An 18,115-nucleotide genomic window follows, 5' to 3' on the forward strand; every position below is an offset into this window, starting at 1 on the left:
AGTCCCTCGTTGAGCTCATTGCACCGGACGTCCCAGCAGTGGGTTCGTATAATCGTATCGTATGATCGGCAATCCCAGTGTTCTATAGATAGCACTGTTGACATCGCAACATATCTGATCGCACATCGCTGATACGATCTCTGATGCCTATCAGAAATTTTTAGTTCGGATTTGAATATTTTCAGGAGCTTCTAATATCAGTCATATGAAAGAATGAATGCAGATTTACATGTACACAAAGCCACAGTAATAAGTATACACCCAACATAACTATAACTATGCAATACCTTTACATGTGTGGGTAATTTTATAGTAATGTGCATAAAAACAAACGTAATAGCCAAACGCCTATTACGCACACATTGGTAAATACTATAATTTTTGTGTCGGTATACGTATTTTTATAATTTAATACATGGGTAAGGTTAATAATATTGACAATCGATGATATCAATCAACATTTTCACTTGAACAGACGTAGTGCTCGTGGACGAGTGGTTAATGAACCGGTTACTAACATCGTTTACGACAATGTGGGTTCGAATCTAACCAAAAGTATTTATTTTATTTATTTACTATGTTGTTTTTCTTTGTTTTGTTATGCTTTGTTTTTGTTTTCTGTATAATAAAATCAAGGTATCAATGAAACAGATTCTGAATAAAACAACATTATTTTTTATTGTAAATAATTTATTATTTATGTGTTATTATGTCCAATAAGTAAAAAAACATGAAAAAATTGGATGAAAAAATATCGTGGTGCAATTATTTAATACAGACACCTTTAACATTCACAATCTATAGCTATTTAAATTTAATTAGGCTAATACGAGTGGTGAAATGAATCAACATGTTAAATGGAAAGAAATTATGACAACTTCCAACATTTTAACAATAACATCACTTCACCGTCTCCTTTAGACTTTCGATATTCCTAGTAATGGACAAAAAATCAAATTTCGATAACGTGAGTATTCAGTTATTATTAAAATTTGTTTTTGTTCACATTGCTAAACAATTATGAATGTTATGTCTGTATAAATAAGGTTTACAATTACTAAGTAAAATAAATTCAACTGCAATACACTTATGATTCCACTAGTTAAAGTAATTCGTTCACTATAATCACACCTATTAGGCCGCACACATTTTTACACCATTATATTTTACCTTTATCCAAATGATCAAATGTTTATTTAGTAAAATTACAACATTATTTTCAAAATTAAGATCAACCTAGCAGATTGTAATTGCTTTTGTTTTATCGATGAGCTATTATTATAGATTTGTAATTGTTGTGTTCAGCGCTGACTTGCTGCAACGTAAAACGGCAGAATGAAGGTGATATCACAGATTGCAGCATAGGCGCGCGTTGTTACGCGTGTGGAGAAGAAAGCATTGGAAGTAATCCGAATCAACCTTGCGTTCGGGCACAATGCCGTGGTGGCTAAACGAAGAATTCATCTCTGGATTTACTTATTTCGCGTCGTTAGCGTGATTCTATATCCCATGTTTCCAGAATATCCATATCAGCCGACCCATAACTGCATTTCTTGTTTTTCCTCTGTGGATACAAAATAAAAGAGTCAATTATAATAATAATAATTTGGTCTATATGATAAAAATAACCTTATATATTTAGATACTTAGGTTGTTATATAGACTTATAAATAACTTGAGTTAAATTAATTTATTTATAAACATAAAAGGCAAATAATATATAATCATAAAAAGTGAAGAACAAAGAATAAAATTGAAATAAGTAGTAATTTGTTTAGGTAAAGAATATCAAAATAATGTCTAACTGTTACTCACCAATATTCTTAATCACTTTACAATATCAAATAATTTATGTGTTCTTCTTCCGCAAAACAACGACTATGTTATGTTTATATGTTTATACTTTAACTTTGTATGGATAGATATAAATTAAATTAAACACGACTATGAGTTGTGGATAATTATTAATAAATACTCGTAGACTGACAACTAAGAATACAGACTTTTTATAATGTGGGGTGTTTGAGAAAAATATTGCGGATTGTCGGTAGTTACTTCATAAACGGGCCAAATAAAATAACCTGAGAGTTCTGTGGTTGCCTCAAACATTGTAAATTTTTATTTAGATATTGAAACATTAGAAAATTTGCATTCAATAATGTTTAAAAAATGTTACAAAAAGAACGCGATGCTGGGTTCGAACCGGCGTCTCGTCACTTTATCCGCAAGTGATAACCATTGCGCCATACGTGCAATTAAAGTGACAATCCAAATATCGTATCTCATTGAATAACATAAAAAACGATGAGAAGATATTATATTTATATGGGTATAATTTTTGTAACTCGATCGTTCCTTATTTGATTTATTCAATGTTTGTTACGTATTGTTTTTATGTTTACCCTTGTTTTTATTTATATTTCATTATTGAATTAATGCGTATACCCTCACGAAAATGATATTTAGTATAAGTGTATGCGTGATGAAACTGTGTGCGTAATAGGCGTTTGACTATTAGTTTGTTTTTATGCACATTACTATAAAATTACCCACACATGTAAAGGTATTGCATAGTTATAGTTATGTTGGCTGTATACCGATTAATGTTGCTCGGTGTACATAAGTATATGATACTTATTGTATTATTTATTGACTGCGTCGGAGTTAAACTGGTTGCACGTATGAAAATTCAAAGTTTCAAGACTCCTTTTGATCGTAGTGTGATGTTTTATAGCCTTTCAAGATAAATTGACTATACAACAACAGAATATTTCAGATCGCACCAGTAGTTCCGGAGATCGGCGCGTTCAAACAAATAAACTCTTCAGCTTTATGTATTGGTATTGGTAAGTACTAGTTGTTGCCCGCGACTTCATCTGCGTAGAATAATGACTTCCGTCAGCTTTGGGTATAAAACTTGTTTTCTTAAATAAAATATTTTTAAAAGTGTGATTTGGGTGTAGGTATGTATCATATGTAGGTACCTATAGTAATATGAATGCATGTAGTAAAAGGCGGTTATTTCAATATTACAAACAGACACTTCAATTTTATTTATCAGTCTAGATAGATAATTATAGTGTAGGTATTCGTAGAATGTATCTGGAGCAAATCTTTAGTTAGTAGGTACGTGCAAAGTGCGTGAGGAATATCCAGAGCACATAATTATAGAACAACTAACTTTACACCGGGGCTTCGCCCGAGTGGTTAAAGAAAATTTAGGTACCTAATTAAATTAAATGTAACACTATCGTTTAACCAGTTAGGTTGAAAATACCATAATACCGTAATTGGGGATAATATCATGTTACTATATAGGTACTGGGCTCACACATAATTCAAGAGTCCATGTGGCTACTGAGAAATCGAAAATTTTAAGAAAAATAAACATCAATATCTACTACTTTACCCAACTCGAAAATTCATGAAGGAAGCAGGCAGTTAGATACTTATAAACTAACTTCAACTATGCACCTATACGTATATTTTTAGTTTGTGTATGTTACGTAACGTCTTTAAAATCAATATGGACTTTGAAGTGGAAATATACATAATTATTTTTGTTTACATTCTGTAGGTGTAAGCTTTGCAATCGTTTAATTCAAGTTCACACAAATTAGTTTATGAATACAATCACTTATAGTTTATTGAGTCCTACACGAATCACATAAACATAAGAGCACAGACGCGCACCATCAAAGAAAATTTTCGCGGGCAAAGTTTACACATATCTACCTATATAATTTTTCATAAACAATAATGAAAATTTCGGGTACGGTAGTTAATCTTAACTGGGACTAGCAACCTACACCTACTACAGGGGATTTTTAGTGCACTAGGTATTAGTTACACGCCTTTTCAAATATTTACTTAGTTATATCTACCTGCACATGGCTGCCTGGTAGTCGGTGCCGACTAACCCGACGTTCAGGATCTACCCACTGAACGTGTTTTTTTCTTTCCCTAAATACAAACCTGTAACACTAATTTGAAATTAGATCCGTCTGTAATAGACGTGAAACTATTGCCAATAATACCTCAATGGATTTAAATTCAAACTTAATGACGAGGGTGAATCGAGGAATTCAATACGGCAATTAAATACCTAAGTTACAATCTGACTGCAGACATATCAACGCTAAAAAAAAACTCGACCCGCGTGTCGAACACTAGACATTATTTTGGTTCAGCCCATGGAATACAGAAACTTCTGTAGGTACTCCGTGGTTCAGCCTAACCTGTTAGATAGTATTCGATCGACTAATGAGACGGATAAGAATAATATTTGCTGTTTACAGACTGTCGATTTGGCTAATTTAATACCTAAATTAACAAAAATCTATTTTTATATAAGTAAACAGTATATGATATTCGTAAGGTCAATGAAAACATACTTAATAATAGGTATACATGAATATTATACATACAGCATACTTGTATATTTTATATTTCAAACACAATAAATATGCGCGAATACCTACATTTAATGCATTCGTCGTGATCGCGATTCACGATTGAGAGCGTTGACATGACTTTTATTAAAATAATTGCGTTCGGAAACTTAATCAGAATGGAAAATAAAAGCATTGGCGAAATGTTATTTCAGTAAAAATATATCAATTAAAATATAATTACTAAATATAGTAAACACAGTTAGAATTATTAAATCATAAATAGTTGTTCAATGTAAGAAGGATAAATAACAAGAATGATGATTTCAGAACGATCGGAATGTCTTCGTCGGCCATGTTTTGCACAACAACATCACGTCGTATAGCAAACGTCAACTATTCGTTTACGAATTTCAGAAAATAACTAAATATTCACCTCTGATAAATCAATTTGTTTTTATTTTGCTATTTAATTAAATGTTAAAATGAATCGAGCCGAGGGGTTGGTGCAACGAAGAAACGTGAACGTAATTAAGGACAATTCGGAATTAAAGGAAAACCACGACGTCGATGATAAGAAAAATGATAAAAGTTATGATGACGGGGATTCAAAGGAAACACGATTGACACTAATGGAAGAAGTACTACTTTTAGGATTAAAGGACAAAGAGGTAAGAGAATGTTCCGTGGGAACAAAGTAAACATTACATCGATGTGAATGTCGTGACCATTTCGTCTCATATGATGATAATTTCAGGGTTACACATCATTTTGGAATGATTGCATATCCAGCGGCTTGAGAGGATGTATTTTAATCGAACTTGGCCTGAGAGGCCGCGTAGAATTAGAAAGAGCTGGTATGCGTAGAAAGGGATTGTTATCTAGAAAAGTTATAGTTAAATCAGGTAAGAGAAAGGTTTACCTAATTATTGTTGTTTATCGCATTTGAATTTGCGTCATAAATCTTTATATTAATTAACTCATTACAATGATTATTATCCTTATTATTCAAATAATTTAACCAATACTTTCCAATAGGTAATTGCAAATAAATGATGTCATTAATATTATAGAAATAATGAATATTTATATTATCCCTCTTATGCCTTTATAAATTAATATTGGGCCAAGGGCTGATTTTATAATCAACATATCACTTTTATTCAAAATCTAAAATTGACATAACAGTTTTTTTTTTATGGAAAATCTCTAATTCCAATAATATTCATCCAATGAAGTTATCCAGCATTGGAAAAATCAGCCCTTATGTATGTCTGAATGAAGAACCATGCATGACTGTACGCTGTCTCATATACTGACAGACAAGAGGTTTTACTAGTTATTTATAGGCTCATACATTTCCAATAAGATTGATAAAAATCAATCTTACATGCTTTTATGATTACAATTACAATATTATAGTATTATAGTCATTCAAGGTAATATTGAAACAGTTACCTTCACATAAAATATCCTCATAAATAATTATCGAGCTAATTTAACACCAGCCTCTATAATTTTGTACTTCAATGCAACTCATAAAAAATGTTTATTTCAGATACACCTACAGGTGATGTATTGCTAGACGAGGCCTTGAAACACATGAAAGAAACCGAACCACCAGAGACAGTTCAAAGCTGGATAGAATACCTAAGTGGTCTGTACTATTTCCATTTAACTTTCATTCGTACATAATACAACTACTATTTTTCAATCAACAGCCCTCGGATCGGGTTATTATGGCTGTCAACAACTTAACTTGGCAATTCTCTATGTAGATTTCAAAATTAAGACCAGACTAAAAATAGTGGGCATAGAATTCCGAATCTTATTGCAGTGGTATATTTAAATCAAGTCAGAATCTAGTTGAAAATAGTTACTTCAGATTTAAGTGAAGTTCTGTGCTGTAAACTAGACCAAATAAGTCACAGTCTTGTTTGCAGTCATAAAAAGTTATTATTGTTTCTGTGCTGAGACATAAATCTGTTCATAGCACACATTTTATGAGTGCCATAAGTAATTAGATGCAGATAACACAATAGAGCTAGCTCTATTCTAGATAGAACAACACTATAGAATAATACTGCATACAGAACAAATGTTGAATGTAAAATGTTCACTGTTGTATCTACATCACTCTAATTCTAATAAATCTACCATTGCAGGTGAAACATGGAACCCAATGAAATTAAAGTACCAGTTGAAAAATGTTCGTGAGAGACTTGCGAAAAATCTCGTTGAAAAAGGAGTTTTGACAACAGAAAAGCAGAACTTTTTGCTGTTTGATATGACTACCCATCCTTTGACTGATAACGTTGTTAAATGCCGCCTGGTCAAAAAGGTAATAATAAGTTTATACTTAACTCTTACTTTGACTTATAGTACGTTTTTTATAAGGTATTAAGAAGCTCAGTAGATCAACAACACCCATTTTAAAACTCCATTTTTACGTGCATTGCATCAGGAAATTGCTGTAGTATCTCACTTATTGACCATCAAAGAAGTTACTAGATTTTGATAATGTATAAATGTGCTATCTACAAACATGAAATGATTAAGTGATTCCTTTTAATATAATTGGTTTCATATGTAGATATATACCTAGATAATGTGAAAAGATAAAAAAATAACATACATCAACAAATTGTTGTAACACAGCTATTTTTTACATAGCAGAGTACATATGCTTTGTTTAAAGTACAATAAAATTCTTTTTAAAGGCAAGTGAATTCAATAGTATTTGTACTAATAATTTAACAAAACACAAACAGGTGATTATTTCCAAACAATCTTATTGCAATAAGATTGTTTATGGTAAAGCAATGTTGGAATGCAGACATCCAAAACATATGCAAATATTATTGCATTACTTAAACAGAAAGGGTATCAATGAAATTGGACAATATGTATTGCAAAGAAATATGGACTATATATAATTTCTATGTATATGGGCTTTTTATGTATGTGTGTTTGAGGCCTTTTTTATTACTTTCATTTATTTTATTACACACTTTGTCTCATATAACCATTTTACTTTTCCTGTCACAAGTCTACAGGAAGTAATTCCAATAGGAATATGTGGTACCTATGTACCTCAATTGTTTATATGTGTTGTTTTTTATGTATATAAATAGTAAATAAATAAAATATACTTTCTATTATTTCGTATTTATAATTTGAGAATGGGTTAAATTTTACGTGAAAAGTAGTATAACATAATATAATTAGTTATTGCAAATAATAAGTGTAATTAATTGGTTACAGTTGAATGTTCATTATTTTTTATTTTATTGTTACAGGTTCAAGAAGCAGCTTTGAGGCGTTCAATCACGGATGTTGCTCACGCGGATAAGCGATCACTGGCGCTGTTGATGCTTGCCCATTCAGCTGATGTACTAGAAAACGCGTTCGCGCCACTCTCCGACGAAGATTATGAGTTAGCAACGAGACGCGTGCGCGCGCTTTTAGATCTAGATTTCGAAGCTGAAGCCATGCGACCAGATGCCTGCGAAATTATGTGGGCGGTGTTTGCAGCGTTCACTAAATAGCGGTAAACGCGTGTCGTCATCACTGTTGGCAACTAGGAAATGGTAAATTTTTGTTGAATTAAAATAATACTTTTTAGCCCATTTTGTAAAATCTAAAACCAATACAAATAAACGTGATCGTCATTACATTCTACTAATAAAAAGGAATCTTGGAATGACACAGCTACAGAAAATTTTATAATAATGGTTTGAAGGTGTAATGTGTGTGCTATGGATGAAATCAACTTGTACAAATACATAAATCATTACATAATGTTGTTTACTCTATAATTTTATTCAACCAGTATTAAATTATTTCATCCAAGTCATGTGAACCTTTGTCAGATAAAATTATGGGGAGTATTGTATTTTATTAAGAACTATCAAAATAACTGTTTCTATGTTCGTGTAATTATGTTAGTCATTTGTAAAATCATGAAACTGAAGGGTTAAACATGTGGAAGTGTTTGATTGATGTAATTTGTTTTGGTTAAACAATGGGACAACAATTATTCTGTACTTACATACCTTTATCATAATAAATCCTGCATCGACTTGCGGTGACGTAACACATGCAAATCAAGCATGTGAAAGCAATGGGTTAATTAATTAAACATTAACTAGACCCTTCAATAATGATTTTATTCTCATCTAAGTGTAGTTTCTAAATTTGTTTTAACTTATAATATAGCACAAAAGTTTGTTTAACTTATTGTTTAAAATTTTATGTTGAGGCTTGTACAGCTGGAGAATAAAACAACATGCACACTTGACATTGTCGGTACGTAAAAGCAGTATTTTTGTCTTCTATTATCATATAAAAGATATGTATGGGAGACAGTTTAAGGGGCGCGGATGGTTGGGGTATCAGTGAAGTTACTTGCACTTTCATAATGTAAGTGCTAAAAGGGATTATTCCACACATTGTGATATAGAACTGCAATAAAATAATATAATAAATGTTACAATTTTAAATGCCTGTTACACATACGTTCATAAGTACTGTTTGCAACACTAAGGCAATTTTATTATTGATAGATAACTGTTGACACCAACTGTACTAGTTTACACATGTTTGCGTATTATTTTATAATATGTAATGGTAATGAAATGTTTGTTGGAAATTTTATAAGTGTTTCATATGTATGTTGATCTGCTTTTCAGTAATAAATTGGATAAACATTTATTTATGTACATTATATTATATTATAAAATGCACATTGGTGTTATACTATAATTGTTTTTAGTTTTTGTTATTCATATTTAATTATTCAAATTGTGCGTGGTATGTTTATAGTCAGAATGCATTCGTTCGTAGTAAGAACTTTAACGTTTTCTTGGGAGAATGCGAGCTTGTGGTAATTTTGATTAAAATATATTTGTATGAGTAACTTTTATATGTGGAGAGAGATATTTGTATGTTTGTCCGAATTAGATTCACGTAACATGACGGCTGGTGTATTTTAGTTTCAAGGTATAACAATATGTCACCTGGGCTTCGATAACTAACGCGCCGAGCTATTCTAATGGCGCTCGAGATAACGAGATTCATATCCCAGTAAATATTAAGATAGTTGGTTTGTTTACTATAATTTAATTAATTAATTTTTAGTTTGTACTTTTAAATATACAAGTGCAACATTTATAACATAGCCATAAACGTACGAGAATATATTCTCTGCATACATTTGCGACAAACGTAAATAACGACAAAATTTTCTGTATTTATATTCCATTTTTTAATGTGCGACGACACTGTTTTGTATAAAAATTTAACAAAAGCTATGAGTATTTTATATTGTGTTGTCATTTTAATGTGATTTATAAGTACCTAGATATGGCTTACTGATCACTGCTAAGGATTATGTTAAATTATTTGATGCATAACACTGTATGGTCTACATACGAATCCTTATAATCAAGTTTAGTGCTTAAGTTACTGTTAGATTTGGGTTTGTATATAAATACGGTATTAATTTGGTTTGTATATTACCATGAAGCCACAACTATTACGAGAGTCGATAATAAATTCAAAAGTGATGGAGACATGTATAAAATTAAGGTAAAGAATTATGTATCATACACATACTATAGTATTTAGAAAATTACTCAAATATATTCCCTAGTAAATATTATTTGTATTTTTTTACTTCCAATTTTTTGGTTGTCTTTTTTGCCTATACTTCCTAACTTAATCATTCAGTTTGTTAGGATATCGATTTCCGAAATTTACTAAGAAAATATTACCAGAATTACGTATTCTTTAACATTCTTTTGGGGATGCACAAAAAATAGAAGTACGAGTTTGCATTATATTGAACGAAATCGAGGAGAATGTGTTCGGCGCTCTGATTGGTTGGTTCTATCGCGCCGGCCAACCAGAGCATCAAACGGGTTCTCGTTTCATTTTCGTTTAACGTAAAGGAAACTCGTACTAAGGGTACAGTTATAATGACTGTCTTGTAGACAGTGGTTGCAACCGCACATATCGAAAAAGTCTTAAGTTCAATTTCCGGAAAGAAGGATAAAAGTAATCATGCATTCGGCCGGAGCTCCCATCTCAGCATCCAGTTATTCCACTGGTCCCAATACCGGTCCCTGTGGAACACCGCACGTTTTCTTTTTTAGGAAAATAAGGAGAATGGATGACACAATGAAAATACCGAACATATATTTTAATATTTTATTAAAAACTCACACTTCTGCCTTCGCACGGTGGATAAGTCTTGTATCTCTTTATATGACATAATTTCAATAACAGTAAGTCAGTTCACTTCTCGTTAAACTATATTATACTCGTGTGCAAGATCTTGCGATATTAGAGTCATTATTAGAGCAACATTACGTTTGTGATAGCGCAATATAAATTTATATATCTAACAGTGTGGGATTGTATTCTAATATGTCAACGTAATTAGTGTTTTATGGGACAATTCAACGTGTTATCTAACAGTTTCCGGCCTATAAATACCGGGGACACGATTTTGCCATAATTACCTCAATTACGCACACAATTGAGTAGGTAGTGTCTCACTTACATTCTAATAACATGAATTTTTTGTTTTATTTATACTAAAAGACCAAAATTTACAAATTACTCATCTCTGTCTTGTCGCTAATTTAATTTTTTATCTGTAAATAGAACAGCTCTATTTTTTATTGTTTTAGGCCGGAAATCATGATAAAACCATTTCGTAATAGTAAGTATCTAACGTATACTGACGAATAGTTCAGTAATAATATAAAATAATACATAAGTAGTTTTAAATATTAATCATTCATGCGCAATTCATTATGAATAACCATTTTAGGTATATAGGTACGAATAGTTAAATTGTTTACTATCAATTTGAAATATATCTACATTTAATTTAGACTTTAGTGATTACGCTAGATACAGATAATGCAAGTAAAATAAAAATCAATAAATAAAACGTTTTAACTTTCCACAATTACGCTTGTACCGGTTGGTTCTCGTTCTCACAGCCCAAAGACTCCTAACATATAGGTAGGTACTACAGTACTAAATTAAAGCAATATTATCAACTAGGTACCTATTCATATACATTATCTTATTATCTAAACTGGTGTTGACAATAAATAAATAGTCTTAAATTACATTAAGTAGTGCCCAGTAGCGCCTGACGTAAAACTAAAGCATTTACATGGATGGCAGACCTAAATGTTAACATATTATGACATTTGGTAAACTTAAACTAAGTTCAGATTGATAAAAACAAATGCTGGTTTCATTTTGTCGCCCAAATATTAGGAGCAGACAAAATTGGACCACGACTTCACCTGTTCGGGTTCGCACTAAATTAACCTTAACTCACCTAACGAAGTTTAATTCGAATTGATTACCTTCAATAGAGGTCGATAAAAGAACATTATAGTCGGCAAATGACATTATTGTAAGACCGGAATACAATACTATGTATTTATATAGTATGTGGCAACGTGGTTCTGGCAATATTCACATGAAATGCAACGTTACACGGTAAAATAATATCAATACCGGATCCATGTCACCTATATTCTACATTTTTGTATTCAAATGTTATGTGAAAAATAGTTACAAAATAATAACAATATTGAAAGTAATAGAAATAATCTTAATAATATTCGGTAGTTGGATATTTGTATCCGTGGGATTAACTTATTTGAACAATGTAATACTGGGATAAAGCGCGTTGAGATCGTATGTGAATTCATATGGTGGAAGTGGAAGGCGTCCGGGCGGCGGCCGCAGCCCGCTGTCACCAGGCCTCCGTATACCGTATGTCGTACTCCTGGAGATGGGGCAGACGCTGGCGTAGAACTTCAAATGCTTCGGCCGATAACTTGGTGCTGTTCAAGTTTAGACGCCGTAAGTTTGAGAGGCCTGAAAGAAGAAGAATGGTAAATTAATACCTATTTGATTTAAAATGTAGATGTAGATTTTAATAAAACTATAGGGTGCAGTAGGATATGTATTTTGTGCAGGTAGAGCCAAACTTCTTAGAAATGTTACTGGAAATCAATGTTTTAAACGGAGACTAGAGGGAACCTCTGGAAACAGCACATTTCCAATAGACCTATTTGTCGGAGGCCGTCTTTGGCAGAGGCCTATGTTTAGTAGTAGATGTCTTGTGGCTGATATAATGTTGATGATTGTTGGATATAGAAAAATATTTACCTGATAATGCCTCTATTCCCTTATCGGAGACGGGCGTCTCGCAAAGGTTAAGGACCTGAAGCTTAGGAAGATGCTCAGCAATCAGCTGCACACCGCTGTCGCCGAACTTGGTAGCCCACAAGTTCAAGTAGCGGAGAGATGGCAACTATAGACAGAAAAAAAATTTAAATGAGATGTACGAAAATGAGATAAAGCTGGAGGGTGGATACCCAAATCATGCTTCTCCAATCAGTACCTACTAATTATTTACAAATGTTCAACTTTCAGTATTGTAAAACATTAAAGTTGAAGATCAACTGAAGAAATTTTCAGAGAAAATCTAATTACCTTCTTTGAGGTACCTTTGAGACAGATTTAAAGAGACAAAGCCCGATATTTTAAAACACGGACAAGATTACTAAAAGACCTGGCCTTGCAAGTCAAAGTAAACAAACATATTATTATACGTAAGCAAATTTAATTACATACCTTAATGAGGTGATGTGCACATGCGCTGGTGACGCTGGTGAAAGCGAGAGAGAGGCACTCAAGGTTGCCGAGAGCGCCGGCGTCCAACAGTTCCGCAACGTCTGCGTCTGTCGCGCGAACTGGTAGCGCCAGTCGGCGAGGACCACCTTCTGATTGCTGGAATTAAAAGTATATAAATGAATATTTAATTTTTTTGAAACACGTTATCGGGATCAGGATGTTAAACTTAGGTAAGAACTAGTTTCGTAATAGGTACTTTTTTGTCAAAATATAGGTAAGTGTCTTAATAGCTATTGTTTTATCTAAGCAAAGCAAGACATTGAACAAGAAAAATGGATAGGCATATACTATTGCAGTTGGTAAGAATATTTTTTTTTATTAATTTTTAACTCACCAGCCGCTGAAGATTTTGCTGTCTCTCGCACAGATCTCTGTAATATTTCTGGCCAAGTTCGGTGCCTTGTAACGTAGCAATAATTTCCAATTGAGTCTGCTCTCCAGTCGTGATCTCCCATTCCAAAAATAAACATAGAGCCTCTATAGCAGCTGGCTGTAAGCAAAACCATTAATTTGGTTAGTGAATTAATAGCACTCACGGCCATATTACTTAGTGAACAATAGGAGTCTGTACTTACGTGAGCAGTTAATGCGACTAGAACAAAATCAGGAAGCTGTTTGCTCATACTCTGCAGGAAACTTTTCCGTTTACAGCAACAATTGAGTAGACCTCCCAACTGAAAATTAAAAAAGAATTAATTAGATAATCTTCTTCCACCAACAGAGATACTTAATTAATTTAAATGGAAAATGTATAAAATTTACCATATCTCCCCAAATCTGACATAATTCTTCGTTTGGCAGAGCGAGCAGCGGGTCTGAAGGCGCTGCAGCTCTCAGCCAGGACGGTGGGCAGAGCCTCGCGGCTCGGGCGGGCGCCACGCATGCGTGGGCCGCACAGCGTGGGTCATGTGCTAACGCATTCAATAATTTTCCTAGCCTCTTAGCGACGCGTGGGCAGCTCATAGCGCCCGCACATAAAGGAACCGGTTGCAAAACAGCACCTACTACGACGAGCCAATCTTCATACTCGCACCTGAAAATGAAAAGTACCGGTGAGTTTTCATTTATCTGCGTACGTTCTTATTTTTACTTAACGCAAATCTTTTGTAACGACCTCATTACTTATTTTCATTATTTTACTTACATATGTTCCAAAATATCAGCAAAACATAGGACTTCTTCTTCGGACTCGTCACATACATGTGGGGTAGCAGAGTCGCGGTAGTGGTCATCCAGCGCGGCCAGGGCGACTGCAGCAAGGTTGGGCGCCGCTCGAGGATACGGGCACGTTGCGCGGTTCCCGTGCGTCACTTCAACGAATCGGCGGACTAGGGAACTGCCCGAGTTATGCGCGCTCAAGGCACTGGAGACAGAAAAAAAGAAAGAGTTATTGGAAGAGTTTCATTCATTGTGGTAAAGAAACGGGAGATGACCGTCTCGACAATTGAAAATTTTAGGAATCAAGAGGATGCAAAACTGGGCATTAAGCCAATTTCGCCACTGTGTCAATTTGATTAAAACCGCAATGACAGTCGTTTTGATCAATTGACTGATGTAGGCACTTAATCATTACACATTTACGTACAAACGTACCACGATATGTCATGTTTATATTAGCTCCGTTTGGGTAAATATCTAATAAATTCATATCGGCTAAATGGGTGGTTCGAAAATAGAGACTTCGACCGTCTGGTTCGCTGGTGCGCTATTTATATACCATGTAGATTATGAATAACTTATGCCCAGTTTCCATACATAAATCAATATCGAATCACTCTGTTTCATGTGATCGAACTGTGGACCGCCAACATATATAAGTTCTACTACCGGATCTCTGTAAAGAGACCTGATTTTTGATCGTTGCCGTTGCACTTTTAACCTTATTGGTTCCACCACATCAGGTGAGATCGAAGACTATCTACAGCTGTGGCATTATCGTAAAATCAATTGACGTCACTTAAGTATCTACTCGAATTGATTGGCTTTGCTGAAAGCAATTAATAATGTGTATTGTAACCAAATGAGGTTATGAGGCTGGTACAAAGTTAGCAGGTCACTAGCATCACTGGGAACATTATTTATTTTCCCTGTGAACAGTGTAACTGCGAATAATAACGGGGCTATGCAGCTAATAAGTAGATCATCAAATAGCAATTGTCGTCAGCTGTTACGGCGTCTATGCGAAACAGACGTGGATTTTAACGGTTGCATTTTCGTCTCCTTTTCGACAACTTTATTGTAAGTGTAAGATAGTTAGGTTTAGATTTAGAAATTGAATAAAATTATGCTATTTTATGATACATAGATTTTCCTTCAAAAATGAAGAAGAAAACATTTTAATTACCATTTTTGAATTTCTAAGCGTCGTCGGTCAATGGCTTGGTGATTGTTTCAGACATACAGTCAAGTCAAACAATATCATTGTCGCTCCAAATAATACACTGACGTATGCAGTGCAAGTTTAAAAGTATTATAACTATTGTAAAAACAAAATTTTGTTTTATTTTCCTAAGTTTATTAGATTCGGATGCTGATTGACGTAATTCATACAATGTCTATTGTTTATAAATGTTACTATTGTCTAGTAATGTTTTTTCTGTGGATTGTTATTCTAGTGGAAATTATCTATGAAACAATATAAAATATATTTGTTTTAGAATTGTAATCGGTGTTATGGAAATTTGAAATGTAGTGAATTGAAATGCAACATTATGCCTTTTATCCTCGAAGGGGTAGGCATAGGTGCACATTACGGCACGTAATGCCATTATACAATTTACACCCACTTTTCACCATTTGTGTATTCGTCCTATGTAATAGGGTGTAGAATTGAAAATTACCTGATATAATCTCTAACGAGCCGCCTGCCATTGGGGGCTCTGGCGAAATCTACATTGCGCGTGAGGACCCGTCGTACGGGTGGCGCCAGCGCAGGTAGAGGTGCTGCCCGCGGCCGTCTCCTGCACAGGCGCGCCAGCAGGGCGCACAGGTCGCCGGCCGCGCACCGCTCCGCCAACAGCGGCGCCGCAGCACTCGTCACCATCTCCGCCCACTCCTCCCAGTCGTCACTTTCTTTATTCTGAAAAGTTGCAAATTTCAACGGTCATCACTCATGAGTCACTCAGATTTCGCTTTTTTGTTTACTGACAGTTTAGTTAGGTAAGATGTGCGTCACAAAAGAAAAAGTGGACCAAATGTGACCTGAAATGTAGTTTTACTTTACTTTCGTGTCCTTAAAAAACTTGGTACAATTTCCTTAATTGCTAGCCGCTACAGATGGTTTTGAGTGGGATGTGTAACAATCGTAAAGAGTAAGAGTGTGGTGTGGTTTTATCGAGCGTCATAGAGCTTTGAAACTGGATTAATTTAATTAACAAAGTTTGAGTCACAATGTCTCACAACAAACAGTTGTTTGACAAACAACAACTTGGCAGACGGACACCTACTCATGCGCATGAGTCAACCAGAAGTAAAACTCTTTCAAGAACGATATATTCCTTCGTTCTGTAATATAAATTGTTTAGAAGTGCAGTAAATAAGCGCGCAGTGACGTTAACTCATAACCTTGCCAAATCGTCTACAAGTACTTATTACATACATGCTGAAAATTTAATGGCTCGACAGCTATGACGTGCGAACACCATACAATGAATTCGAATTTGATGAAAATCTGAAACTAATATTTTGTACCTAGTTTTATTACATTACAGCGTGTTGTGTACCGACACAGTTTATAACTTTTTATTTCTCGCTAATCGCTTTATGGGTCATAATGTCCTAATTTACTGTTATGCTCTCATTAGATGAATGTTTAGCTATTATTTCAGAAATAGGTCTCGGTTGATCCACGACAGAATGCCGCTACAATTTTAATTCATATTTTCCTTCTTCATATACCCAAGAACGTTTAAAGTTGTTTTTATTTTTTATCTCTGCTGGTTAGTGGAGTCACTGGTCTCAGAATCCGTCATTAGTAACGATTTGTTAATAAACGTACAATACATATATGTTTTGAGCAAATGTTATTTATGCATCCTACACGCATATCAGATGTAGGAGACTACTGTAATACGAGTGTCAATATTTGACCACGAGTGCCCTGCATGATCTATGATAAGAACAAGAAACAACCACATCCGTCATGAATGGTGAAATTGTTCATTCTTCAGTAAGATTATAATATTAAATATTTGTGGGAATAGCGACTGCGATTGAATAGCAGACGTGGGTGTAAGTACCTAGTGCTAGATACCGAGTACCTACGTCAATCGATTACATGAGGAGATCACGAATCACATTTCATGTAGTGAACTCAAACATACATACATTGTACCACACTGTTCTCATCAAATTGGAGATGCTCATGTGTGTAGCAGATTTCACACCTCGCATATAAGATTAAAGTTTATTCACGTCTATTTTGCTCAGCAACTTATGAAGACGTGATTTCTGTTTATTTGCATAATGTTTTACCTCTGATAGTAAATCGGTCAGGATCTGTAGAGGCGCGCGAGTCACACTCTCGTCTTGTAAAGGTGTAGTCATGACGAAATCCACCATGTTCTGGAAACATATAAATAGTATTAATGAATATTGTACATGAATAAACCGCCTAAATTGATAACAGGGATGTCCCCGCAACTAAATTAGTATTTACCTTTAACTCTTTAAGAACAACTTCTTTTCTCACAGTCTTCGTCAAGAAATTCTTGTACCTTATCATGTTTCTCTGTAAAATGAACGTATATGTTAGAACATGTCGAGTAAAGTAAACAATTAGACATAACCACAACAGGAAGGAAATACGTAAGTGTCTACTCACCCTCCATATAATGGAATGATACCATTGGTCCCGCGTATAAGCATCGTTAGCCTATAAAACACAAACGTCATTATTACTTATATTGTTTAATTAGTACAATGATATAGTTAGGTAAATGAGACAAGAATATGCTTGTTTCCTAGGCATCTAGGAATAACCCAAGGACTTC

General features: G+C 34.1%; 2 protein-coding genes across 2 annotated transcripts in view; one reads left to right on the forward strand and one right to left on the reverse strand.

Moving 5' to 3' along the window:
* Positions 1-4,726: 4,726 nt before the first annotated feature.
* On the forward strand, positions 4,727-10,053 carry LOC118276348 (Golgi phosphoprotein 3 homolog sauron). Its single transcript, XM_035594626.2, has 5 exons — positions 4,727-5,062; positions 5,149-5,296; positions 5,950-6,048; positions 6,557-6,732; positions 7,691-10,053. Exons 1-5 carry the CDS (start codon positions 4,877-4,879, stop codon positions 7,937-7,939), a joined length of 858 nt encoding a protein of 285 aa, XP_035450519.1. The 5' UTR covers positions 4,727-4,876; the 3' UTR covers positions 7,940-10,053.
* Positions 10,054-10,587: 534 nt separating this feature from the next.
* LOC118272697 (C-Maf-inducing protein) overlaps positions 10,588-18,115 on the reverse strand; it is a 30,570-nt gene continuing 23,042 nt past the window's right edge. Inside the window, exons 4-14 of the mRNA XM_035589344.2 lie at positions 17,947-17,997; positions 17,782-17,853; positions 17,598-17,687; positions 15,965-16,203; positions 14,269-14,487; positions 13,887-14,157; positions 13,700-13,798; positions 13,459-13,614; positions 13,065-13,220; positions 12,597-12,741; positions 10,588-12,302 (exon numbers count right to left, since the gene is read on the reverse strand). Coding sequence (XP_035445237.1) covers positions 12,178-12,302; positions 12,597-12,741; positions 13,065-13,220; positions 13,459-13,614; positions 13,700-13,798; positions 13,887-14,157; positions 14,269-14,487; positions 15,965-16,203; positions 17,598-17,687; positions 17,782-17,853; positions 17,947-17,997 — 1,623 coding nt within the window. The 3' untranslated portion in view covers positions 10,588-12,177. The remainder of the gene's footprint in view (positions 12,303-12,596; positions 12,742-13,064; positions 13,221-13,458; positions 13,615-13,699; positions 13,799-13,886; positions 14,158-14,268; positions 14,488-15,964; positions 16,204-17,597; positions 17,688-17,781; positions 17,854-17,946; positions 17,998-18,115) is intronic.

This window comes from Spodoptera frugiperda, chromosome 15 (genome assembly GCF_023101765.2).
Source record: "Spodoptera frugiperda isolate SF20-4 chromosome 15, AGI-APGP_CSIRO_Sfru_2.0, whole genome shotgun sequence".
Taxonomy (NCBI): domain Eukaryota; kingdom Metazoa; phylum Arthropoda; class Insecta; order Lepidoptera; family Noctuidae; genus Spodoptera; species Spodoptera frugiperda.